Raw genomic sequence first — 27,826 nt, 5'->3', positions numbered from 1 at the left:
CTATTTTTTTTAGTACACCAACCCAGTTAAAGGAAGATACAAATGCCAAGATATGTACTAGTATTGAAAACTTGTTAGAATTTCTTGATTGTAAGTTCTGTCAACACTTACCCAGATTACAGGTATAGGGACGATGTGGAGGAGGTTTGGTGGTTCAGTTCAGTATCTGGGTTCTCAATAGAACCAGAAAATGTCATGAATAATAATTATATCTAAGGCATAATTTTGATAGCAGGGATTCTGTATAAAATGAAGCTACGATCTCCCCTGTCGGAAAAAAACTCGGATACCAGGGGAATACAAAAAATGTATAGAAGAATTCTACCTTCACTCACTTTGCTTTGGTGATTCAACTGAATTCTTGATAACTGGAGTCTCTTCCGGTGACCGCTCCCCGCTTTCATCTTCTGTTGAACATCCAGGAGGCAGGTCCAAATTTGCAGATTTATTTTCTGGTACCGAGTCATGAACTTGATCACATATGGTGGTTTCTGCAACTGCAATGGCGCTATCAGTTGGAGTCTGCACTGTGTCGAATGTTGGAGGAACATCAACTTGATCATGTATGGCAGTTTCTGCAACTGCAATTGTGCTATTAGTTGGAGCCTGCACCGTGTCGAATGTTGGAGGAACATCAACTTGATCACGTATGGCAGTTTCTGCAACTGCAATGGTGCTATCAGTTGAAGCCTGCACCGTGTTGAATGTTGGAGGAACATCAACTTGATCACATGCTGTTGCGCTATCAGCTGGATCCTTTGCTAACTCGGAAGCTGGAGGCGATGAATCAACTTTATCACATATGGGAGCAGTATCAGCTGAACTCTTTACTGCGTCACAAACTCGAGGAACATCAACTTGATCGCATATGGCAGCAGTATCTTCTGAACCCTTTACCGCCTCACAAACTCGAGGAGCATCAACTTGATCACATATGGCAGCAGTATCTTCTGAACCCTTTACTGCCTCACAAACTCGAGGAGCATCAACTTGATCACATATGGCAGCAGTATCTTCTGAACCCTTTACCGCCTCACAAACTCGAGGAGCATCAACTTGATCACATATGGCAGCAGTATCTTCTGAACCCTTTACCGCCTCACCAACTCGAGGAGCATCAACTTGATCACATATGGCAGCAGTATCTTCTGAACCCTTTACCTCGTCACAAACTGGAGGAACATCAACTTGATCACATATGTCCATTTCTACTGCAGTGGCACTATCAGCCGAACTCAGCACGGTGTCGCAGACTGGAGGAACATCAGCTTGATCGGACATGGCCATTTCTACATCTGCAACAATATCAGCCGGATATTGCACAACAGATGAGGCACCAGCCGGTAGACACCTTCCATTTTCTGTGGATACATCAGCTTCATCGCATACAACTGTTCCTGAAACTGCAATGGCACTATCAGCCAGACTCGAAACTGGCGTGCATTCCAAGCTTTTATCTTCTTCGGGTAGAGAGGATGGAGGACTGGCTACTTCCGTTACAGCCCTCTTTAGAGAAGGCTCCCCCACCTGAAATTCAAGAGTTGCATTACTATAAAGACCAAAAAAGTAAACGAATTGATATGCAGATCCAAAAAACAAATGAGGCCAGTAATTCTCCTATAAAGATCTAAGATTCTACAAAGCACGAGTAAGTGAAGATTTCGGACTATCCCGACTTCCTCAACTTTTCCAAACCACAAATGGCCTTATAATCTAGCTAGAATCTTTTTATTTATCGTTGTTCGGGGTACATGGACCATCAGCATTGTTCTGTCTTCATTTTGGTTGCAACAACCGTTTCTCGACTTTTGAAGTTTAGTTTTGACCAGGTGGTCGGTAAGGTTCGTTTCCTGTTTAATGGTGAAGATCATTAATAAATAAATTTCTTTCAAGTAAAACCATCTAAATCAGACCAACCTCAGACGCATCCGTTCCGTCAATCTGAACTTGCACACCAGGTTGCACTATAGCTTCTCCTACCTCCAACACAGGAGGAGATGAAGGCAAAATTGTTTCTCCTGACATATTTTTTTCTGAAATCCTATCAGGTTGAGAAGAATTCATTGAATCTGTTTCAGCCTGAAAACCTTTTACGTCTTTCAGTGGCGGTGGGCTAGGAATTCGACCACTGTCAAATGAGGCTTCAAACTTTTCTTCTTCCATGGTTGTTGGAGGTGGGGGCTGGTTTAACGTATCAACTGCGTTTATGGGTACAGACTCCCCAGTTTGAGGAACATTAATCTGATCAACAGCTAAAGCTTGCTTCTTTGATACTACAAGATGATCGGAAAGATCAATGGAGACAAGGTTTTCAGTGATGCTTAGAAGCTGTTCCTTGTTGACATGAGCTCCGTCCAATTTGTCATTTCTATTACCAGAATCTTCGCAATCCTCCAACGGCTCTGCACTATCAGAAAACGTTTTCTTGGAGGAAGTTTGCCGCTTGTCTTCCTCGGCTAACACAACAGATGACATGTTTTCTGACAAAACAATGTTATCCTGGGTTGCAACCATATGGTCACTACTTATTTGATGATCACTTGGTGGCCCCTCCAGAGAGATTGGAGAGCTGATGGGATCCCTTGGAGTTGAGTCCTCATTCCTGTTGGATGAAGCAAGCACAACTGAAACTTCTGATAGCTTGTTTTGTAATTGTTCACTATCGTCGAGAGCTTTTACTGAATCTGCGACCGTGCAGTCATACAGATCATCCTTTGAAGAACAACCAATATTTTCTGTGTCTGTCACTGTGGATGAGGATACAGGTACATTAGTTTGGTCACCTGAATTATCTAAAGTTGTATTGGGCAACATCAAATTTGTTTCCTCAACTTGTGAGGAAGATAAAGGTTCGGCCAAATTTCCAGATTTATCTTCTTCCATATGATCAACAAGAACGTCCTCAACTTGATGATCAGATTGCCTTTTCTCGATAGGAGACCCTTGATTTATCTCACCAGATCCCTCAATCTTTCCTTCCTGTAGCGCAATACTTTCTTGCACAGGGTTTGCTGAAATCATAACATCATCCTGAGACGTAATCACTTGAAGATTAGCATCAACTCTGATATTTTTCGTTTCCTCTAGGTTCCCTAAACCATCAACTTGATTTACCACAGACGTCAAAGAACAATTTTCTTCCTCTCCCTGCACCGAAGGTGATGGCACGACCATATTATCGGTTGTATCTTCTAGTACACGTTCTCCATCAGAAACGTCCATTTGAACAATAGCATCAGAACTTTTGGATTCATTTTCTCTCTCTGCTGTTGAAGGTGAAATACCAGCAGGGATTAGTCCACCACCATCTGATTCATCTAGATCGTCATTTCTTGAGATGTCCATATCCATGAGGAACGTACCATGGTTGTCGGTTTTGTTAGGTCCACTATCCTGGATCAGAGGAATTGGCTCAGGAACATCCTCAGGATTAACAGATTGAACATTGTCTTCCACTTTGTTTTCCACATTATCTGGTACATTCAAATTCCCCTCCGGAATACAATTACTACTATCATTTAATTCTGGTGCTTTCTGATCTTCAACATCAGTTTTCGGATCAAACTCCGGAGAAGAACCTCTATCAGATTTAGCTATATCTGAATCATCAGGTTTTCCAGTAGAAACTTCATGGACTTGAACGATTCCATCGTCAGATGAAGGAAAATGTGGCAACTCTTCTGAAGCAAGCTCTAATTTATTTGCCGATGTTTGCTCCACTATATCAGGTGCACCTGTGTTAGAAAGATCTAGACAACCACTAGACCTCCCCAGCAAAATGTCAACATCCTGCTTTGTGGCAGCATCCGTTTGTTCAAGAACGGGAGCGATATCATTAACTTCATTATGTTTACTCTCAATATCCATGGTAGTTACAGAAAGGCGTCCTTGAACTTCAAGTTCAGCACCTGACATGTGTGCACTCGAACTCTCTTTAAATATTGTAACACCTGAATGATCACAATTTTCATGATGACTAGAGAGACTTTGGCTGCCACTGTTCTCCTGAGAACCTGGCCTGGACTCTTCCATGTCAGGCACCGACTCATTCAAACTGGAATCGCCTGTCACGACTGGAGGTATGCAAGAACAGTCTTGAATAGGATTCTCTGTCAAGGTTTCAACAATAACTACAGGTCTAAGATCCACTTCCATCTTATCTGCTTCACAAACAGGCACCATTTCATTCACAGTATCAGGAGATAGACTGGGGCAATCTTGGCCAGGAGATCTTGCTCTTAAAGTTTCAACACCTGTGAGATCAAGTTCTGTGTTGTTAGACGCTTCGATCAATTCAACTGCAACTTCAGCAGAACATTTGGGCTTATCATCTTTGCCAGAACCCGTGCCTATCTTCTCAGGGGAACAGTCAATTCTCGATTTTGCAGGACATTCAAGGCTTGTATTATCAAATTCAGATGGTTCTGAGAAGCCTTTCACAGAAGGTATTTTTTCATCGTCAAGAGTTTTTTTCGTGACATCAGAAGACGCTTCACTGGGACAGTTCACAAAAGGTATAATGTCTCTGTCAAGAGTCTTCAATCTTATATCAGAAGACAGTTCACTGTGATAAGGTTGGTTGACAGATATTTCTGCATTTTCTCTGGTATTATCAACAGTAGTTGCGGCAGGAGACTCTTCCATAGGAAGCTCTGGCATGTTCTTAATATCCATTTGAGTCGTACAAGGAGCAGTTATCATATTAGTGTGACTGCTATCAGAAGGGACAGGCAGCGAAGAAGCAGGGTGATTTTCACCATCATTCAAAGATGAGGGAACTTCACCAACAGGGTTTGTTTCGTTTGGCGATACATCATCCATCACCTTAAGAGCCTTTGATGCACTGGAATCACCAAGACTTGAGGAAATAGGTGAGGCATCCAGGGGATTATGGTCAGCATCGTTGGAGCATGATGAAATTCCAGAGCCACCAACCTGAAGACAAGAAGATTTAAGAGGTTCTTTCAAAGAAATTTTATATTTATCTCCCGAATTTGTATCAATTTTTGAAGGACGATTTTTATCACATGACGAAGGTACAGATGAACCAACCGTACTTATTGAGTCCCCTGAAATAACAAGACTACCCTCCTCAAGACTTGATCTCTGGAAAATATTATTTTTATTTTGATCGGTACTAAGAAGACAAGGAGACATGGATCTGACGTCTCTTACCACAGTTGAGCATCTGGCAGATGTTTCTCTGGATTCAACCAATTTATCTACCACATTGGCCTTCGTACTTTCGGAATTTCCATCATTGATATTCAAAATGTTACATTCTTCTGGAGCATTTGCAAAATCTGGTCTTATTTCACTAGTTGTAACTAAAGATTCCTTTTCATGGGCCTCAACTGGAATGTTGGAATTCGAAACTGTAGCTAAAGTAGCCTCTGATTTATCATTTTTTATCACCTCCACAGACGGATTGCTCAAAAGAGGCGGTGCAGGGGCATCCTTGTTTTCTTTCCCAGAAGACTCTCCAACTTTAGCTTTCGGCAAGCAAGTTCCAGAGAAGACCTCCTTCATTACTCGAGCAACATCATTTACGTTTGCAGTTTGATAACGACCTGATACAGAGGTCCTGTCCAAGGCTCCAGTAGCATCAATTTTTGTTGATGATGTCAATAGCTGTTTGTGTTGGGAAGATTTGGGTGCTTGCTCCTTTCTTTTTGGACCCGGGGAATGCACAGTTTCTATAATTTGGGCAACACCTGCGACACTCTGAACATTGGTTGATACTTGATTCTCAGTCCCAGTTTTACCTTTTAGGCATGTGTCTTTAACACTTGAATCCCCAAATTGCCCTGGCTGCTCATGCACATTCAAACCTTTAGCTTCATTGCTAGCTGAATCCTCAAGAATGACAGGAGTGAAGGAGGCCGATTTTCTTCCCCTACGCCGAGGGGGCTCTTCCTTGTTTTTTGCAGTTTTACGACCTTGCCGTTTAGGTTGCACATGTCCAGGTGATGGACATTGAGAGGGAGATTGCAAAGTTGAAGCCACTGATGGGAGTGTATGGATTGGCTGGGAACTAGAAACAGCCTCTGGAGCAACATCTATTATAGTTTTGGGACTCATCTCCACAGCAACAGAACTAGGTAAACAAACAGCTGGAGGACCACATGTCGGAACTGCAGTTTCTGGTGTTGATGTAACTGGATGAGGTGTGTCCAGCAAACTATGGCTTTTCAATGTCTCATTGACACTATTTTTTCTTACAGTTGCGTCCTGGGCAGCCCCAGCGCCACTCAAATGCTCAGAGGGGCTTGCTTTGACTGTGCAATCTCCAGAAGAAGCCTCCTTGGTCATATTAGAAATGCCACGTGAATCAGTATTTTGATTCTGTTCGGTAGACCCTGCATAAAATTTTGAACGCCTAAGTTCTATAAAAGTAAATTGATACACATAACAGACAATGATCACATGCTGAAGTCTATCTAATACTTACCTTGTGGTCCCACGGTACTACCAGAAGTTGATAAGCTCACTGTCTCCTTGCCCTGATTGGAATTATTTGTTGGTTTAGTAGATTCCACGTCCTGTATAGTGATTCCATCAGGTTTCTGGGTCAATTCCTCAGAGGTAATATTGGTCACCTGACTGACGGTATCTTCTTTAGTAGTAGTGACAACAGCAGCCTTTTTTGAAGAAGAATCAACAGCAGCCTCATTTGAACTTAGACAAGAACCAGCCACGGTGTTAGGCAATGCAGGAGTTGCTGTTGCCTGTTTCTTTCCTCTACGTCGTGGTGCTCCAGCAGCATTCTGAGTCTTTCGATTTTGTCCTCTAGGTTGTGAATTGGAAGGAGGGGCAAATTGAGAGATGGAATCCACAGAAGGCAAAGCAGGACTAGGTTCCAAATTTGATGAAACCCCAATGGTAGGCTGATCATTAGGTCCAGTGACAGGTTTTGAAGGGGCAGAACCTGGCAGATGAGTGGGGAGCTGGGTGGCAGAAGCATTAGAAACGATGTCGTTTGCTACATTAACTTGACCTGCCACTGGGTTTGTGGAGGAGGATAGACTGCCAGAAACAGGAGGTGGTACCAGCCCCTGTTTTTTCCCTCTTCTTCGAGGAGCTTCTTGTCCTGTTTGAGTTTTTCGACCGTGGCCTTTCACTTGAACTGGTGCTGAGGAGCAAGCTGGAGGTGATTCAGAGGCAGGAATCATACAAGGCACTGAGGTAGTTAACTGAGAACTTGGTGCAGCCCCTGAAGCATGTTGATCAGTCATTCCTTGACTAGGCAAAGAATCTAGACTGCCAGTTTTAGAAATGCTTGAAATAGTTTCTCCTTCTAACCCTGTCTCCACTTTGGCTGTTATAGAAAGAGATGGAGGAACCACTGGAGCAGGCAACTTATCGGCACCCGATCGTTTTGGTCTTCCACGACCTCGCTTCGAAGGTGGTGTTTGATGCTGAGGCATTGGCTGAATAGGAGGCAGAGGAGAAGAAGCAGAAACTTCTGTCTTCAAAACAGCTGCTACAACAGATCCACTAATACTACCTGATGGTTCTCCTGCCACAGACTCCTTTGACCTGGGGGATTCAGGTGAGTCGACCTTGCACATCTTTTCAAATTCCTCCTCAGTCCACTGTTCCTCATAGGATCGCACCTATTAAAATAGGGAGTTTAATGAAAATAAAATAAAACATAGCAACAGCCAAAAGAGTTCAGGCATATGACATTCATAAGTAACAAAACACTAATCAGACCTCTCTTGCTCGCTTCCCCCTCCCATAATGTATGGTGTCAAGGCTTCCAGGATCACTCTTCCTCTTTACCCCTACATGGGCAACCTCTCCAGCTTTTGTTACGCCTTCAGTTATCTTCATTGTTTCATAGAATACTTTCAGGTCATCATATGTTACAAGACGTGAAGGCATGGAAGAAACAGAATCAGAACTTCCATGACCAGGTATCAGCTTCTTCCATGTGGCCTGCAAAATTAATGTTTAGAAGTTCATTCCATAAATACTATATCTCCGTTAGTTTACACAATACGAGTAAAAGAGAAGACTGAAGGAGTGTTGATTTTCATACCATCTCATACTCTCGCCGTTCTTTGTCGACCGTTTCAAACACATCAATCTCTGACTCACTGTGAACATAGAGACAATGGTTAATACAAACTGTGTTTCTTACCTAACCATCGCATGCACAAGAAGAAAGATCTTTATTTCCCTTTGGGGCGTCACATAATCAGCTGTATAAAATTTCAAGCAATGAGAATCAGCCTACCTGCGTGCCAAGAGATCATTCAGAGCATCATCATCTAGTACAGGTGCAGCTTCTTCTTTCTTACACTCGCGTAGAAGAGATTCCAAATATTCCCTTCGATCTTCAGCACTGCAGTACAGTAAATGAGAAAAACCATTTAGTGCCTCACACAAACATGGGTTTTCTTGAGAGGGCAATCAACCTTGTATTGTTGTCAAAAAAACCGGCTGTAATACTCTGGTTAGCGACGCCTAGTTTATGCTCCGCAGCAGCTCGCACTTGTTCTTCCACCGTTTGAACCTTGATATGGGGTGGACCAGAAAAGAAAGAAAGATCAGAACGTGCCCAATTACAAACACATGATAGGATGACAATACCCACATTTCAATTACTAACCATGATAAGATAATGGGACATTAGTCCATCAGACTGAATCAAGCAACTAAGAGTTCAATTTCTAAACCAAAAGAAGAAGAAAAGAAACAAAGAAACAAAAACTTTCATGATATGAGGAGTATAAAACGAAAATGAAGTTCATTACAAAAAGGCTCTCCAATTGGTTTTAGTGACGAAGGAACTATAGTTCCAATTATCAATGATATCAAATGTTAGTCAAGAACCCCGCAGACTCAAAATTGAACATGTGTTCGAGCACAGTTAATCCAATCATTTTGGATACTGAAATATTCTATGATATATTTGGCTCTATCTTTAATTTTATAAATATTTTCTTTTGTGATTTTTTCCTTTTCTATGAACAAATTATTGGAGCCCTTTCTTGTAGCTTTTTTTTTTTTGGCACTCATGCAACTTGGTTTGGTCTATGTTTTTGTCCGTTCATTCCACATCACATGATAGAAGCAGTTATTTAGCGGCTCCATCATGATGCCGATCCTTGTTGGTTCCATTGAATCCAAAGGATCCTTCACCATCATGAAACCTTGGGACTGTTTCAACGCTGATAAGATTACTTAGTTCCAAGACATGACCAGAAAACTTACTGTTTCGAATCTAAGAACCAAGACATGACCAGAAAACTTACTGTTTCGAATCTAAGAACAAGCACGTCCCTCTTCTGGCCAATCCTATGAGCCCTGGCCTGTGCCTGTAGATCAACCTGACAACATACGCACAGTAATCCAGATTTAGAATGAAAGCTAGATCAGATTCTTGACATAAATATCATGAGAGTCATTCATATATGCCTGTGGGTTCCAGTCTGTATCAAAGATAATCACTGTATCAGCAGCTTGGAGATTCACTCCCACACCACCAGCTCGAATGCTGAAACCATAAAAAGCTTAGTAGGGTAACTATAGAACATGTGATTTGAGAACAGAGACGAGACAATTCATAAAACAACTGATCAGACAGAAAGTTACCTGAGAAGGAATATAAAATAGGGAGAATTTTGCTGATTAAACGATTCGATCAGTGCACCACGATCACCCCCAGATGTATGTCCATCCAATCGTAGATATCGATACTGTTTCCAGTGAAGATATTCCTCCATAACATCGAGCAGTCTAGTCATGGTGGAAAAGAAGAGAACCTGCAAAAATAGAAGTCAATTAGTGATATTGAAACATCTATAAATTTAGGATACATGATGACGAACAGAGAAAAAAAAATCAGTTCTGAAATGACAGCATTGACATAGACAATAAACTAATCATAAATATAAATGAATCAGATTCAAGAAGGAAGGAATATATATTACAATGAAAAGTGAATAGATGCTAACGAGTATAATAAAAAAGATCAAAAAAATGTGAAGTGGCAGAAACAAAGGGTAACATACAGCAATAAATTCTCATCAACATTGTAGCTTGATATTGTTAATCTAAGAAGTACTTACCCGATGATCAGTTGCTTTTAGCTTTGGTAATATTCTATCTAACATCTCAAGCTTTCCACAGAGTCTTATAATTGGTGGAAGGTAATGCTTAGGTATCAAATTATCAACCTAGACAAGAATAAAGAAGTTTCTTAAGGACAAATACCAACAAGCAGGAAATAGGGTAGTTAAGTTTCCAACTCTAGGTTGTGCGCTGTTAAAATGCAAAGAATGTAAGGATAAAACAGATCAAACATACAAGGTATTGGGGTGGGGGGGAACATCCTACCTTCACCCTTCCCTCAATTTGTTTATCCAAAAACTATTCCATAAATAAATTGCATTAACAGAAAAGAAAGACATGCCTCCTCTGCATGAAGTTGGCTTAGATACGGATGATTACAAATATTACGCAGCTCCATCACCGAGTTATGCACTGATCGGACCTGGAGAGAGAATAAGTGAGAGTGTAGGTAACAATTGAATTATCTTAGTAGACAGAACGCCAAATTTCTTCTTGAAAAGTATGTAGAAAAAGAAATATAGTGAAGGAACCTTTGTACTTCCTATCGATCCAAGGTTTTCCTCCACTCTCCTCATCAAAAGTTTCTGATATGCAGAAGCCTCGCACCTTACAAGTCTTTCAATCTTTTCTGGCAGTTCATTTTCCACCTGCAAGAAAGAATACAATTATACAAGAACCTAAATGCGCGATACCAAGGAAACAATGCTCTGAAAATCTTCCATACATGTTAATGCTGAATTTCTGATTAGCAGTATACGGATAATCTAGCCATGAAGAAAACCCGACTCATTGTGTCACATGTGAGAGATTTATTTTTCTAGGATAGATTGGGTGGCATTTTCAAATTCTGGATTTATTTGAACTACTGGACATATAAGACTAGACCAAAAATACTAAGATTTTTTTACTACAATTACATCATAACAAATCGCAGAGTTCTGGAAAGGGGAGGCATGAGAAAATGGAATGATTGTCCCAAAAAAATGATGGCGAACAAGCACCAATAAACAGTGAATATTTATAAAGACAAAAATGATGCTGCTGAGCACAGGCTTTAGTTCAAAGAAACCTTGTGTTTAAGCCTCCGAAGAACGAACGGGCGAAGCACTTGGTGAAGTCGATTTATGATCAAAAGATTTTCCTCTTCAGAAAGCAAGGCCTTGTCCATAAAAAAAAGTAAAAAAAAAAAAATTAAGAGAAAGGAAAAAGAAACTGAAATTTCAAAGAGAAATCGCAGAATTTTGGAATTACTTCGTCAGCTGAATTATCACCATTACTCTCAAATGGTTTGTTGAACCACTGCGAAAAATCCTCCGATGAATTAAAAATATTTGGCAACAAAAAGTTCAGTAATGCCCACAGCTCCTCAAGGTTGTTCTGCACAAAATGGATTTCAAATTAAGCCAACAAGTTCAAAGGACCAAATTATCAAAACACACAAGAAAATTATAAATATAGTATACAAGTGTACTCCAGTTCAATATAAGAGTTTCTCTCCATTAATGTTAGCTTTAGTTATTTCCTGAGTACATTTCATTTTTTACAATGGGCCACAAATTAAAGTCGGTTCTTTAATACAATGTAAGGTAGCCTAAACTTATTTGCTCAAATGGAAGAGCAGTAAGGATAGTTTTATGGATATTATTATTCAGGATTTTTTTTCTTTTTTTTCAAGAAGACCTCAAATGCACCATTCGGCTATGAGGAATGAGAGAATATTGATGCCAGAAGGTTGAATGAAATAACGGACCGAAGCTGAATGAAGTTTGGACAAAAACAATGAGTTTAGGCTACTGCTACTTGACATTAAGAATATAATAACTTGAATGCTCAGTTTCTGCTCTCAGGTATTAGGAGATTCAAAAATGAAACCAAAAGTTATTTCAAATTCTGTTTTTATTTTTTTCGCAAAAATAGAACTTTCTAAAGTAAGATGGTCTTAGTTTATTGGATTTTAACTTAAAAGGAAGGTAGTTATAAATCTAGACCTGTAAATTTTAAGTTCACATATGAATAAAATGCTTCCTTCTTGTTTAAATTCCCAGCAGTATCCCTATTAAAAGTTTACAATGCACTAATTTCAAGTCTAACCCACTCTACACAACATTATGATTGCATATTGTTTTAATCTTTAATATTTTGTCAAAATCATTTCTTATATTTCTTTTGATACCAAGGGAGGGAAAAGGCTTGGTTCTGTTGTTCATGACCTAAATATATGGTTAAAGGAATCACTCCTATGCTGTAAAAGAGAAGAACATTAACGACTGTGACCTGTAGCGGTGTTCCAGTCAAGAGTAATCTGTGAGAACTCTTATAGTGCTTCAGATCAGCATTCAACTTGCACGAAGCATTCTTTATGCGATGGCCTTCATCAATTATGATATAGTGCCAATGAATTTTGCTCAGTTTTGGCCTATCATGCTTGTTCATCAGATACTCGTATGTGGTCAGAAGTACATTAAATTTCTGATGAACAATTCTCTCCCTGGAATAAGAACCAGGTAAGTTTCTGGATTACCCAACAAGGGATCAAGAAAAAAAGATTATGAAAATCATTACTTGAATAATCTACGCCGCTCTTCTGGAGGCCCAGAATACACAATTTTAAGGATACTAGGGGCCCAGAAGTTGATCTCCGACTCCCATCCGGGTAAAACTGATGATGGCACAACCACCAAAAAGGGACCTCGGTCATTCTTAGTCTCCATCAAGTAACAGATTAGGGAAATTACCTGGAACTTTCCCTGTTAGTAACATTGAATGTACAGAAGCTAGATCTAGGCTCATATAAGGCAGCTTAGGAGAGTACAGTACCTGAACAGTTTTTCCAAGCCCCATTTCATCAGCAAGAATTCCATTCAAATGGTTGTTATATAATGAAACGAGCCACCGAAGGCCATTCATCTGATACCTAAAATTTTTATTGCCACATTTACACGAAACTCAGAATGGCCTAAGCACTGCCTTTTATTGTTCTTACCAATATCATGAATTCAGAAAATCAAAGAACTAAAGTGTGAGAAGATATTGCCAAAAATAGGAGCATACCACGTTCAGATTTTATAAAAATCAAAGATTAAATTAAAAGGGATGGGATGATAGGAAAGCCACGATACTTACTCCCTCAACTTTCCTCCCTGAAGACAAGACGGCTGCTCAGCTATGCTTTCCTTTACACTGCAAACGGTTATTCATATAAGATACTTGAAATGAATTAATGGTAACTAGTTGTTAATGAGAATTATCAACTTGAATCCTCAAAACATCAAGAGATTCTGTCAAGCAAGACATAATGCAAACTGGTGCAGTATAAGAGCAAAATTTCCAAGCACCAGCCAAAAGTTGTCTAGGGGAAGGGGTGGGGAAGAAGAAAACGTGAACTGTCCCTCACCTATGAGCCATCAGGTAGTACTTCTCGTTACTTTCCAAATAATGCTGTGAGAAGAAAGTCAATATAATTAGTGAATGAAACAAAAACTGATGTAAGAAAGTGAGAAGAGAACCACTTGCCTTAGCCTGATCACTTTCATCTTCATTTTCAATCGCAACTTCACTTTTTTCAGCAACATTCACATCTCCTCCATCATCCATATCGTCCTCAAATCGGGTTGCCATGGATTTTGCCACCTGTAGCTTGGATCCAAGCTTTTGAAGATATTTCTCAGTCTCCTTGAGAAGTTGCTTAACACGATCTGATTTTGCATCCTAGCACATGAAGTGAAATGTTAGTGTGAGTAATAAAAATCTACCACATGATCTGATTTTGCATCAAGGGAGAATTTTGAATTTTCTTCAGGCCTTTTTTATCCCGATTAAACCCAAAACTAGCGTAAAAACAATTAGATGTTGACTTGATGCTCTTAGCTCTACACTTGTGTCTAATTTTAAGTTCATTTCCCACAATCTCAATGTCTGAATTTTTTTAAATTTATTTCTGTGTCAGATTGATAATTATTTTATGTATTAAATATAATTATGTTAATTTTTAATAGATAAAAGATAACAACTCATAACAAGACTCTACACTGACCTCTATTGCTTTGTTCTTTTCACTTTCTATTTTTCCATTTTCCTTCTTGCAAAAGGCAATGTTTATTACTTGTACACAACTTGGAACTTGTTTAAAGCATTTATTAGTTGTACACTTGCATCAGGAAAAACACCTACAGATCTCTGTTTCTTTTTATTTATTCTTCTTTAGTTGACTTATTTGGTTATGCTTATTCTATAGCTATATAATTAAATTCTTGTATGTTCAATACGGACTTATGAGTAACACAGAGTTTAAACAAACCAATTTTTTTAAAAAAAAAAAATAGAAACTTTATTAGAAGGGGAGATACAAAAAAATGGAGATGAGCTTCCCAAACAAGCTAAGGGGACTACAAAAAGGTTTCGCACTTGGCATGAATTTGAGAAAAGGTGCATTTACAAAACAACCCACAAATATGAGCATGAGAACAATAATAGGAATATAATTATCTCTAATTTGCAAATAAGGTGATTGCCTTCTGATTAATCGTAAACCTTGTATAACGATTACTTACAATAGAATTATAAGAAAAAATGAAATAAATATTAGTTATTATTATTAATATTTTTCATTTATAAGAAAATCATTCTTGAAATGATTTTACCTTTTCTTTTTCTTTTTCAAATAAGAAACCAAAAATATTAACCAACAAAAGAATTTCACTTAAAAGAAAGGGACTTTAGTCCAGAAAAGAATTAAACCAAGCTGATACTTACTCTTGAAATGATTATTTAAATTTCACATAACACAAATTTTTAACTACTTGTAAATTAGAGACTTAAACCACGAGCAGTACACGGTTAAAATGCATGAAGAATAAATAGTATGAAGAAGAATTGATTATTTCCCCTTTGATTACAGTAAGTATCAAAGAGAAGACAAACCTGCACCATTCGAAGATAGCCCTCTACATCGTTGATCTTCAAGAGATTGATCTTCTCACGCTGGATTCTGTCAATCTTCTCACGATGAATTCGTTCCTTCCTTTTGTGGAACTCCTTCGCATACTTATTGAAACCCTTCCACCTCTCTCTCTTAACTTTAAACGTGTCATCAAGTCTTTCCCTATTAAAAAAGTTAACGGACAGTGAGCAAAAGTTGTTCAACGTTTAACCTCAGTCCATCATAATGTGTTTATCATTGATGGAACTAAGACCTATGAGGTTTTATTTGAAGAAAGTATAGACAAAAACTCAATTAGATGGGCACCACATACTTGTGAACTTCTATCTCACCAAAGAATTCCTTTTGCCTCTCCCGAATTCTCTTTTGTCTCTCCTCCTTCATTCTCTGCTCATATTTCTCAAGTTGTTTAATCCTCCTACCATGTTTATACTTCTTGAAAGATTTCAAGCGGTCCATCTCATTTGAAATTGGTTTGAAGAAATCATTAAGAAAATCACTGCAAGATTTTCCAAATTCATAAAAAAGATTAGTAAAAGAAGCTACAGTAGCTGTAAAACTCTTGGTGAAAACTAGGAAACTACTCAGGAGAAAGACTAGAGAGATATTACTTCCTGAGGCGGCGCTGAAGCTGCAAGAGTTGAAGCTTTTTCAATTCTATTACACTTCTAGTTTTTGCAGATATATCTTCCGACGAGCTGACAGTATTCTGCAAAGTTCGGAAAGGAAAATGATAAGCAAGATATGAAATGAACTAAATGTGCCATATCAAGATCAATGAAAAATCATTACTGCAAGTTCCAGAAAAATCCCGGAGGTATTAACTACAGGCCACTTTGGCATCAAAACAATGAATAGATCTTTTGCTTCTAGAAACGAAAAGTTGGAAAAAAATTGGAGTATAAACTTGGCTAAAAAATTTAAAGAATTGGTTCATTTCATTGATGTGACATAATACACAAAAAAGCCAAACTCTTAAATGTTGCCCAAAATCACAAACAAAATCTACTTTCCCAAAATACTTGAAGATTTACCACATCACCTGTCTCCCGATCATAAGGCGGAATCGAAAACCAAGGGATAGAGAGGATAGGGTATTGAAGGAAGACAAATAGAAGCCACCAAATGCAACCTCTTATTAAACAAATGATAAGATGAGGGAACGAAGCACGCATGGGTTTCTCTCCCATTCAAAACTCCTCCCAAAAATAAGTATTTGACCCATCCCCGATAAAGCATTTAACAAACTGAGAGAACATAAGAACACCCGAGGCAATAGCAGACGAGGAACTCTTATAAGAACCATTAAACTCACAATAATCCTCTGCCACAAAGAATCAGGCTCCAAGCGGAAGTACCACAACCATTTCACCAAGAGAGCCTCATTGCATAACTACAGATCTCTGATACTTAAGCCTCCACTCTCCCAAGGCTTCAAGAAAACCTCCCAATTAACTAAGTGAGCCCTCCCCTCAAGTCTCCTTTCCCATAAACCTTTCAATGTCCTAAATAAACGACACGTGCATCCTAAAAATGGAGAGGAATAACAGGATTCCACTCAATACTGATTGAATCAATGTCAGTCTTCCCCAATTAGAGAAGAAAACCTTTTTGCCATGATGAAAACTGTTTCTGACCTTTCTAAACCTTCTCCACCACCAGATTCCAAATGCAATAATTTTCAAGTTATCAACCAAAGGAGGAGGAGATAAGATATCCCCACACACCAATGGGTTACAAAATAGATGCCTAACTAGTGTAAATATGAGTTTGACTATAATTAAAAAGACTTTAGAAGTACAAGACCAAGTAGAAGCAAAAAGAGTAACCAAATCCCAAAAGAAAGTCTCTGTTAGTTTCTTGACCACAAAAAATTATAGAATTTCTTTCAAACCATAGTTTCCAAGGAGGGCAAAGACACCATTGGACCATAGGATTTTCACCAGAACTTTAGACTGAGGGACATCAATAAGTTGAAGAAGGGCATCTGAAGCTTTGTAGTGCCAACACCACTGCAAATTTAACAAATTTAACAACCTTTCCCGGCAAACAGCATCAAGCAGGCCAACTAGAGGTAAGTGTAGAATTTCGAAGAATTCTTTGGATTCTGCAGCAAGTGTATAGCCTCTCCAAAAGAGAAATCCACAAGAAAACCTTGACCTTTTTAGGGCATGATGCTTTCCATAAAAGATCAGATTTTTGTTTGTCCAAAGCTGTTGTTTCTCAGTGAGCTTGGGAGAAAAGGATCTAACCAAAAAGGAACCATTGTTTTCCAGCATCCACACTCTCAAATCATCCCAGTTATTCGGTCTAAAAGCATGAAGCTTGTTTAAGAGAGTTGTCCTTTCTTTGAACTCCACATCAGTAAGATTTCTTCTCAACTTTAAATCCCACGCAAAAGAGAATCAGACCAGCACTGGTTAACCATCAAGTCCTTGGTAACCACAATTCTAAACGGTCTAGAGGAATTCCACACGAAGGGAAAATCAATTGGCTATTTATCCTTCCAAAAATGGGTTTTATCCCCACAACCCATTCTAATTTTGTGCTACTCCTCAGATAGGAGAATACATTTCATGATTTGGGACCATGGGCCTTTAAACGACCAAGAGCATTTGATAGAGGCCCACCATTGATTCTCATTCCAATTATATTTAGAAGAAATCACCTGTCTCCACAAAACTTCATTTCCCATAAGAAATCTCCAGCTCCATTTAGCTAAGAGAGCTTTATTTTTAGTGGCAAAATTACCAATACCCAAACCTCCCATTACGAGATGAAGAAAAGTAGTTTCCCAATTAACAAGGATGATAACACCGTTCTCCTTATTACCTTTCCAAAAGAAGTCTCTAATTAACCCTAAACTGACTACTTTGCACCGCATCAAAGTGACCTAAGTGGAGTTTTTTCAACGATCAATTCTTAAACCTGATGTAGCTTCAAAAAAAGATGGAAAGCAATTAAAATTTGTAAAGGAGTGCTCCTTCTCAAAACTGAAAAAGAGAGTAACGCCAGGTACGACAACTAAACTTCATCAATGCCCACCACAAAGCCATCCACCAGACCCTTCTCCACATCAGCATAAACTAACCTACTAAGAACATCCACTACCAGATTAAACAGACAGGGCAAAATAGGATCACATTGCCTAAGACCTCTCATCGCAAAAATCTTCCCCCTTGGATTGCCGTTGACCAATATGGAGAAGTTCACCGATTGAACGCAATTCCAAATCCAAACTCTCCCTTTAAACCGAAAACCATTTTTGTACAAAACTGTATCAAGAAAGCCCCAATCCACACGGTGATAAGCTTTTCTTTTCTAACTAGGAATCCTCCAGCCAGGTTGCATAGTGGTTTTTTTTTGTAGTGAGTTTGATATGATTTACCTCCAAATTTACTTGAAAAAATGATCAATGATCAAGAAGAAATGAGAAGTTGTTCCTATCTTCAAGATTTTAACTCTCGACAATCTAGTTGATCAGACTAGAGTGAAAGTTTTAAAAACATGCATTCTAAACACGAGAATACAAAGGAAGTATAAAGCTTGAGAGTGATTAATACTCTATGAGAAATTTCATTCAACCTCCTTTTACATATTATTTTGTGGGTATTTGTAGCCTCTCCATAAAAGAAACTCCAACACTTCAAATCCCCACTTCTTACAAATGTCTTATTAAAAGAAGTTATGGCCAAAAAGTTTGGTTATCCCCACTACCCCTTAATTGTCCACTACAAGAAGTTATGAAAATTAAAATAATAAATAAAGTCACAAAAGAAATTATCAATCCAGTGATATTGTGACAACCCCATACTTCACTTCAACCTTACAAACATTAACTTCCAAAGCTCTAAATAGTCTTGTAGACGAAGAACGAACGCTTATTGAATCTTCTTGGCCTTTGGATCGTGTAATAGTTATGGTTGAAACTTGTAGAACACCATGATTCTGGTGGCTGTTTCTCATTAAAAAAAAAACAAGGATTTTGACTCCTAGATATTTAATACCCATACCCATACCCATCATATAACATCCACAATCCAAACGGATCATTGGGGGTTACTTTGGGGTTTTGGTCTCTTCATTTGCTACCTCTTTTGAAACGTTTCAACATACAAACAAAAAGTTTTTTCTTTTTCTTTTCTATGAAAAAATAAAACTACTGATGACTCTTGATCTAATATAGTTTACCGTTATTAGAAAGGAAAAAAATCAGCAAGAAGCTAGAAATAGAGAATGAAAAACTGCGTTGCACACAAACCTTTAACTTATCAAAACAAGTGCCAATACGTCTCTCAGTTTTTTGTTGTTTCAGTAACCAATTTTGCTCATTTAGGAGTTTTTTTCTCTGCCGATCCATTATCCATTTCTCTGACATGGTGTACTTTGGAGACTTCGGCAAATCAGATGGCACTAACTTACCATCATCTTCTTGTTCCATAGAATTTAGGCTGCTATTTTTCCCTCCATCAATAGATACCACTTTTTGCACTTCTGTGTTGCATCTAGATTCGGATTCGGGCACATTCATATCATCTACAAATGAAAATTCATGACATTCAATAATAACCATTCAACTGATTTGATTAAAGTTCTACAAAAAAAAACCTTCACCATGAGATGCAAGATTTGAGATCATACTAGCATCTCTAGAGGGCATTGCAGCATGGTATTGATCATATGTCCCAGAGATAGGTTTCCACCGCTCTCCCATCGAAAATGAAGACTGACTATCAATATATTGACTCCCCAAACCACTATTGTTCCGAACAGTGTGCAACTGAGCAGAGACGTCATTCTTCCTATCAACTACCAGCTCATGCTGACCAGCAAAGGCTGGTAGACTTCCCCTAGAAAGCTCATTTGTGCTGCCAATTCCTGTCCAGCTAACTGTTTCAGGGTTTAGTGGCTTACTCATCCCCACGGCAGCAGTGGCTTGAAGACTGCTATTCTCCAAATCCTCAACAGGATTATTCACAGTTAAAACCCCCCTTGCACCTGAAAAGTCAGAAGGATGTGATGCAGAGCTCAAGCATGTTTGGGAAATTGCTTTTTCCCGCATTACTTCAGCCTCTGGCTTTCTTGCTTCTGCTTGAACAAAATAATCAGATGGTGCACCCTTTTTATCCTCCATTCCCCTATTATCTACTTCTTTCATGGAGTCGGCCTCGTAGATTCTTCCAACAGATATGGCGCCTGGGGCCACAATTCCTGTTTCCCTTGCAGCATCCAATTTTCCTGATGCCATCATGACTTCGGTGGTACTTCTGGCCTCATTAAATGATTGAGCAATGCCTCTAGGATCAACATCTTTGCGAAGCCCCTCTACATTGCCATTCAAGCTAATTATTAAGAAACTGCTGTTTTATAGTAATATAGTAGAGTTTTGTTTTGAAAAAAATTATAAAAAAGCAGTAAAGTGGTCTACCTTCTTTCGGAAAATTATTCCCAAGGGCAATTTCAAGATGCAGTTTCTTTGGCATTAAACCATTTCTGAACAGAAACAATGAAACATAGAATTCAAAACAACCTACTAGAACAATAATTATATTATTCTAATTGAATTTGCAGATTTAGAAGAATAGGCAACCTGAACGCCAAAAACACAAGGCACTGAGCCCTAAGTTGCTTTAATTGTTGTTCCTTGAAAGGCAAACGAGATTGGGAAGAGGTAGGAACCTGAGAAACAGGGAGCTTTCCTGCTTCTCTAGAAACGGGATTGCGTATCATATTCATTTCAGGTGCATTATTCCGCCATGCGCCCTGTTAAGAACATGAGAACAAGTTAATATCAAATTATGCATAAACAGTCTTGGTATAGTTCCCAAATAAAGCTATTTCCAAAGTCAAAGTAGTGGTTGTGCTTTCAGGAGCACAAATTTTGTTTAAGCATAAACAATGAGAACCACATGTCAATGAGGTCATATTTTTATGAATAATCCAGCTTTCATCGAGAAAAAATGAAAGAAAACAAAGGCATACAAAAAAGAAGCCCACAAAAAAGGAGGCAACCTACAATAAAAAAAAGGTCTCGCCCCATTGAGACATGTGGAAAGGTTTTAGCAACAATAAAGGGGGAAGGAGCACTTCGCTTCAACTAAACAAAGCATTGCGCTTTTAAAACGTATTCTTTATTAACTAATTCGAAAACTACTATTGTTCTATTTTATTTGTTTATCTGGTTAAAACAATCTTTGTATGAAGAAGCAATGAAAGAATACACAGGCATAAGAAAAAAAAACAAGCCCATAAAAGGGGAGGCGACTAAAAAAAGATTTGAAAGATAAGACCTATCAAGTGATAGCAAAAGGCCTTCATAACTGAAACCCAAAGAGAGCGAAATCTAACAAGGGACCAAACATCACTAGGATTCCTTTCCGAACCTCTAAATGGGAGGAAAAAAGGAGCTCGAAGGAGATATCATTCGACAAATTTTTATGTGTGTCTTTAATCCCAACTGACAACCACTCAACGAGGTGAGACTCATACTTACACACAATAACCCTCCACGAATAGGAATAAGGCTCAAGGGGAAATGCCAAAGTCATTTTACCAACAAGGCTTTTGGTGCACTAAGCTTTCAAAACTTTACTCAAACTTTCATTAGCTTCAAACGAAGGCATTGAGCCATAATTATAAGGCTGAAGATTGAAAGTTACAACCTAATTTATCTAATAACAGTGGGTAATAGTTTAAAAGTGAAACTTCTTAAGGAATACAACTTACAGAAATGTAGAGAATCTCCCAAGATTGGCCAAAAACTATAAGATTATGTCCCGGAATGACAAGATTAGTAAAAGATACAACATCAAATCTACCCATCCCAAAATAAAACTCATCCTTGAATTTCAAGTAGCCAACTAAAAAGCATCTAGTGCATGGTAAGGTGTCAAGTCTAACACATTAAATGAAGGGCTGATACTCAAAGTAGCTTGAAGATCCACACGATAAGTATTGGATCTAAGTTTATCCAAATTCAAAAAAGCACTGGATCACGCTGCATTATTCTTTGTTTCCACTTGTGTCTCTTCTTTCTTCTTCTACTTGATCACACTAATTTTCATTTTCTTCATGCAATTGGTCTTCCCCATCAATTCAACTTGCTTGAACTTCACCCGTGAACTTCAACCATGATTCATTGGATTTTTCTTGCGCAAACTCCCAGCTTCGACTCCTTTCTTTCCTTTCTTGAAATTTTCCCAAAATACGCCAAAATGCTCTTGGCTCACAGAGAACGCACCGTCTTGGATTGAACACAAAGGAGGACTTTTATTAAAAATCCATGGGGTTGATTTTTTCTATCGAACTCAATCAAGCCTAGAGGAGAATGTAAGGCATCTTCCTTAAAAGGTAGTAATATACAAAAAAATATGAGAAGCAAGCCATACAAAAGATCACAAGTCAATTCAAGAGGACTAAACTCTCCTTTAACCAAGGTTTACCACAAAAGACCACAGAGACCCTTTTCCCTAGCCAAACACAAAACGCCTTGGCCCACTAATAGATTGACAAACCTATTAATAGAGTAACAAAAAAGACCCACTAACTGACCCAACAGACTGCTACAATGGGGTAAATCCCCATCTTTGCCCTTCCGAACATAAATGTTGACTAACAGGGGCCTCCCAAGGAACTTGACTGTTGTCATTACTGAAACCTTCCAATTTAGCAAATAAAATTTTGACAAAGGTTGGTGTAGCTGTGGAGGAAAGAATTAAGGCGAGCAATAATGATTTAAGAAAAAGTTGCTAGTAAGTTAAAGAAGTGTGGTCATTACAGGAAATCTATCCAATACTAGATTCAACCCTACTACGTTACATTCCTAATGTATTTCAAATCGGCAAATGATACTCAAAACACAAATCAATCTCAAGAAAAGAAATGAGAAAAAGAACAAACAAAACCTATTCCGTAAAGGAGAAGCAAAAGAAGAACATAAATTGAAGTACTTCAAGATTTGTACCCAAGGCATAATGTCACACAAAAGTTAGAAATAGAGGAAAAAGAGATGAGACTAATTAATGTGAATTTTTTTTTAAAAAAAAAAAAACTATTCTTGACCAAGAAATGAGAGATATCAAGGAAACTATTAAAAACCTGGATCATCTTTGTAGCATCAACTGATGATGTGCTAGACATAGGTAGTTCACACTCCATAACTTTTTCACTGGAGGTAGATATCCCATCGCCTCGGCTTACAGAATAACTTTGAGGGTCAATAAGCTTTTCAGCAGCTTTTGTTAGTCCATATTTTGTCTGATCAATATTGCCTACACCAAAGAATCAGTAAGCTATCAAAGACACTTGGAGGTAGTGATAATATGAGCTGGCAACACTATATGCTCTGTAGTTCATCCTAGATGAACATAAAAATTCTCCACTACGACTAAATAAACCTAGATGGTCAAGCACTATTTCCAACAAACTTTTGAAAAAAGAAAAAATACTTGGAACCCAATAGGCCATTGCCTAATCTTATTGAAATAAAAAGCACATACCTCCTTTAACTAAATATGCCGGTGATTCAACCCTATTTGTCTTTACATTCCTAGGATTAACCAGTGAACTGCGTGTATCAAGTTGATGAGTATTGTCACTAGATGGTTCCAGAACTGATGTATCCACCTTCTTCCTTTTCTTGCTGCCCTTCTTACCATCCTTGTCATTTAATTGCTTGTCCCAATTCACTGAATCATGCTTCTCTTGTGACTGTGAGTTGGCAGACCTTGAATCCAAACTAGACGGACTTTCTTGATCAAAAGATTGACCACTTCGATGGGTTGTGGATCCAGGATAATAATCGTGATCTGTACTACTTGGGCCAACAGGTGGCTTGCTTGAAGCAAGTGGGCCACTTTTGGTCATCTCACTTCCAGATATATCCATTTTGGAATCTTTAGCAGCACCAGCGACACTGGAAGAACCTGCAACTATTTCTATGATAATTTATTCTGAACAAAGAATAACATGTGCATTTGTAGACAAGAATACAAACAATAACATGTGCACTTGCAAACCAGATTCACTTAAACAACCCAAATAGTAATATCATTGTACCCGCATATTGTGCAGTTGAAGAATCACCCATCTGAGTTCCACCAGTTAGAGGAAGGCGTGATGCCCTCAAAGCTTCAATATCAAGACCATGTTGATTGATGACAGTCTCCATGGCCCTAAATAAAAGAGGTTTAGTTAGCAAGAATGAAACAAAGAGAACATGAATCCAAAGAGACCATGGCAATGAAAACAGTGACCATTTAATCGGTAAAGAAGTAGAATATGCATCAACAAGCAACCATTCACAACCAACAACTCAACAGAACACATATTACACAATAAACAAAATTTTAGAAACAGTTTTGCAACCAAATTTGGCATTAATATAGAGCTTCTTCATGGATGAGGTGTGAATAAAGGTGACAAATGAAAAAGTAAACCATAATAATAGAAATGACAACAGGAGGTTATGTTTTTAAATCCAACCTGGTGGCAGTGAGAAAAGTATTACAAAACAGAACACCAATTAGTGAACAGCTGCAAAGTAGTTTACAAAAGGATTTAATACGATTGCTTCATTCAGAGGGCCACAAACAACCTTATCAAGAGAGTTTGTAACCCCTTTGAGCATCCTTGAAGATTCTTCAGTTTTGTTCCTTTTACATTTCCCAGATTCATGTAATGGTAACATTCCCCAATACTTATTGTAGCCAATCAAGGTTTGATGGGAAATTCAATTGTAGATAAACCAAATTTGAAAGAAAGAGTACAGATTACAGATAATTCAAGTGCTACTTAGCACCTCATTGCTTAAGGGAACTCATTGTCCAAAAACAATCAAACACCAAGATTAAGATCATGTTGAATGCATTATCTTCTTTAATCTCTGAGTAATGACTTAATTGCCATTTTTTTTTATAGAAATTCCTCTGATCACTAATTGTTCCGAAGGACAATTCAAAACCACATGTATTGTGCTTGTGTATTTTAAAAGGGAAAGATGACTTTTCATCGATACAATGACAAATTACAAACGAAGTAGCCAATTAACGTACAAAAAAACCTCAGGCCTGCCGACGTAATCTAATTCTTTGAGCACAAAGAAACCCAAAAGCTTTTCAATTCTATATCTGTCCAAGTTCAGTGAATTACCCAAAAAACAGTCTAACAAAAAAGTTCCTAATTTGAATTTTAAAAAAAATAGAATGAGTATGATTACAAAGAGAAATTGAAAGAGAGCACCATGAAGAACAATCCAGTTTAGCCAATTCGAAGGCTTAATCCCAATCTTAGTCCTTTCTATTCAAGATTTGATAGTTTCAATACACCCATGCCCCCTCAAAATCAAATGTTTTCTAATCCAAAAATAATCACTTCAATGCCCCCAAGAAATAATCTTCACTACATTCAGATATCATACCTCTTTTGTCCTTGATCGGGGTTTTTTCAGTTAGTTCAAGGAGAAAGATCTTTGTTTCTGGATCCAAGTCCTTCAGAAGGATTTTCTTGTACATCCTTTTTCATTGACCGGTGAACCTTCATTATCTAACTGCCCTATTTTTACTTCCAGGAAGGTTAAAATTCACAAGGGAAAAAAATTGTTCAGGAAGTTCTCTGCAGTAGAGTTTGGACTCTTCACTAATAAGACCCCAGTGTTGTATCCTTTGCTAGACCTTGATCGCTATCTTTACAAAGAACCCACCAATTTGGGAAAAGATTCATATTCCAAAGGATCCTTTGAATTCAACCACAAGTATTCAACCCCTCGAAAGAAAAGATCCACGAGAAAACCTTCACCTTTTTTGGACAAGAAACTTGCCAAATCATGTCAACATGCTGATGATTGAGAGCTGCATGATGCAGAGTTATGAATGAACCAGAATCTTTTTGGCACAAAGTGGTCCAAAGTATTTATGGGAATAGTCTCCACCAATAGCATGTTTCTGGGAAATTTGGTACAAGTCTCGGAAGCCCATGGATCAAAATTTTCAAACTATGGGAACAAATTGAGTCCTTCACATCTTTCAAGCTAGGTGATGGCAGAAGAATATTATTTTGGCTAGATGCATGAATTAGCAACTGTTCTTTGAAGTCTTCTTTCCCCCGGTTATTCAAAATTTCTTCCTTTCCCATTTGTTCGATTTTTTTACCATTGGGGTGGAGATACTCATTCATGGAATATTATATTCTGTAGGCTACTTAAGGATGATGAAATTTTAGATTTTCAAAAGCTTTTGGGAAGTCTAGCTGGAAAGAAGGTGGTTGCATCATTGGATTCCAGAAAATGGTCACTTGATCCTTCGGGTATGTTTTCTGTGAAATCTCTTTCTAAGCATTTGGCCGCATAATCACCCATGCTTAAGGAAGTTCATTCAGGTTTATGAATGACTAAAAGTCCCAAATGCATCAATGTTCTTATGTGAGTTATGTTTAATGGTTCATTGAATTGTTATGAGGTATCTATAAAGGAATCTTCTTTCGCACTACATATCCACATCAATTTGTCCTCTTTGTATGTCAAATATGGATGCTTTGCAACATATCTTTTTTTTATTGCCCTTTCTCAAGTCAATGCTGGTGGAAATTATTTTCCGTCATTAATGTTCAGTGGGTGCTCTTCAATTCATTTAAGGAGGACATTCTCCATTAGCTAGTTGGCCCTCCCTTGGCGCCAAAATCTAAGATATTGTGGTCAAATGCAATGAAGGCTCTCCTATCTGAAATATGGTCGGAAAGAAAAGGACTTTCCACAACAAGCCTATGCCTTGGGTTGATCGCTTTGGATTGGCTAGTCTTAAAGCCGAATCAGGGCACATGAAAGTTTGATAGTGGAAAAATACAACCAATAGAAGATGCAACAATTGTTAGGAAAAATGGTTACTTAAGTATGGAACGGTGATTTTTTACCTCGAAATTACTTGATATGGCATGGAATGTTCTTTCCCACTTGATTTCATGTGTTGCAATATCTGAAACTCTCACAAGCATGAAATCATAAATATGAAAATTCTCCGTGCCATTAATTGAGCAGACAAAATAAAAGTAAACGATCCTTAACACACCACGTAGAGTTTTGTAGCCAATTTTGCTGGCTCGTCTCTAGATTCTTGAATGAGTTTGTGCAGAAACTTCGCTGCTTCCAGCTCAACATTTTGTGAAGATGCCATCTTGTCTAAGATAGCAACCTAAAATATGAAATTTTGATAAGTCCAGCAATATATAAAATACAAACTTAACTTAAATAAATAGGCACTAACAAAAACAAAGTGATCCAAGAATAAATATAGTTCACTGGTAAACCAAAAGGGAAATGAACGCTCTGTATCTATCCAGCTAAAGTTTCACCTGAAGCAAACAATTGCATCCTCTAAAAAACCACGGAAGACAATTGCATTAAACATTTCCAATAACAGCACCTATAATACTATAACTACAAGTAAATTACAATCCACCTATACATATCCAGCTTAAGTTTCACCAGTGGCAATGAAGCCTACAAATACTATATATAATTTAAAGCATGGAAAATAGACATATGAGCTAAAACAACGCTATAATTCTGAAAAAATCTAGTCGGGAAAACAGCATGAAAAAGAAAATTGTGTTCTGTCAAATGCGCAGTGACTTCCAAATCAGGAAATGAATTTGAAAGAGTACAGAAATTCCGTAGACGACTGATGAAGAAAACGCATACAACACCTGATACGAGATCCGCGAAGAAATTTGAAGCTGATAATGAACTACATGGAGAACTCTGGTTTTAGATTCTGAAGAAATTGCCAAGCCCTCGACAGGACGATGGAACTG

At 38.2% G+C, this 27,826-nt stretch overlaps 1 protein-coding gene across 6 annotated transcripts; it reads right to left on the bottom strand.

The window, feature by feature from the left end:
• Nucleotides 1–41: 41 nt before the first annotated feature.
• LOC111479315 (chromatin structure-remodeling complex protein SYD-like) lies at nt 42–27,826 on the bottom strand. Of its 6 annotated transcripts, none has more exons than XM_023123880.1 (36): nt 27,719–27,826; nt 27,082–27,204; nt 26,927–26,988; nt 24,080–24,195; nt 23,521–23,952; nt 23,120–23,292; nt 20,613–20,785; nt 20,451–20,515; nt 19,637–20,347; nt 19,284–19,558; nt 15,634–15,731; nt 15,336–15,521; nt 15,004–15,184; nt 13,597–13,791; nt 13,478–13,521; nt 13,207–13,263; nt 12,901–12,997; nt 12,646–12,818; nt 12,358–12,571; nt 11,335–11,460; nt 11,153–11,242; nt 10,614–10,730; nt 10,424–10,504; nt 10,080–10,187; nt 9,604–9,773; nt 9,427–9,505; nt 9,264–9,338; nt 8,424–8,521; nt 8,243–8,350; nt 8,045–8,102; nt 7,717–7,941; nt 6,452–7,616; nt 5,176–6,359; nt 1,918–4,935; nt 626–1,527; nt 42–472 (listed from the first exon to the last, which is right to left on the bottom strand). In XM_023123880.1, the coding sequence occupies exons 2-36, from the start codon at nt 27,184–27,186 to the stop codon at nt 328–330; spliced, it is 11,106 nt and encodes a 3,701-aa protein (XP_022979648.1). In that variant the 5' UTR covers nt 27,187–27,204; nt 27,719–27,826; the 3' UTR covers nt 42–327. The 6 variants fall into 6 exon arrangements, with proteins under 6 accessions (XP_022979648.1, XP_022979649.1, XP_022979647.1 ...); XM_023123881.1 differs by having other exon boundaries at nt 42–470; nt 1,173–1,527; XM_023123879.1 differs by having other exon boundaries at nt 42–1,527; nt 1,918–3,784; nt 3,845–4,935.

This window comes from Cucurbita maxima, unplaced genomic scaffold (assembly GCF_002738345.1).
Source record: "Cucurbita maxima cultivar Rimu unplaced genomic scaffold, Cmax_1.0 Cma_Scf00005, whole genome shotgun sequence".
Taxonomy (NCBI): Eukaryota; Viridiplantae; Streptophyta; class Magnoliopsida; order Cucurbitales; family Cucurbitaceae; genus Cucurbita; species Cucurbita maxima.
Note: the sequence above shows the minus strand (reverse complement) of the source record. Positions and strands in the feature narration are given on the sequence as shown.

Coding starts and splice junctions, on each gene's coding strand:
- LOC111479315 (XM_023123876.1), bottom strand. CDS start 27,186: ATGGCATCTTCACAAAATGTTGAGCTGGAAGCAGCGAAGTTTCTGCAC. Junction 23,293..23,520: donor GGCATATTTAGTTAAAGGAG/GTATGTGCTTTT, acceptor TCTTTGGTGTAG/GCAATATTGATCAGACAAAA. Junction 6,360..6,451: donor TAGTACCGTGGGACCACAAG/GTAAGTATTAGA, acceptor AATTTTATGCAG/GGTCTACCGAACAGAATCAA.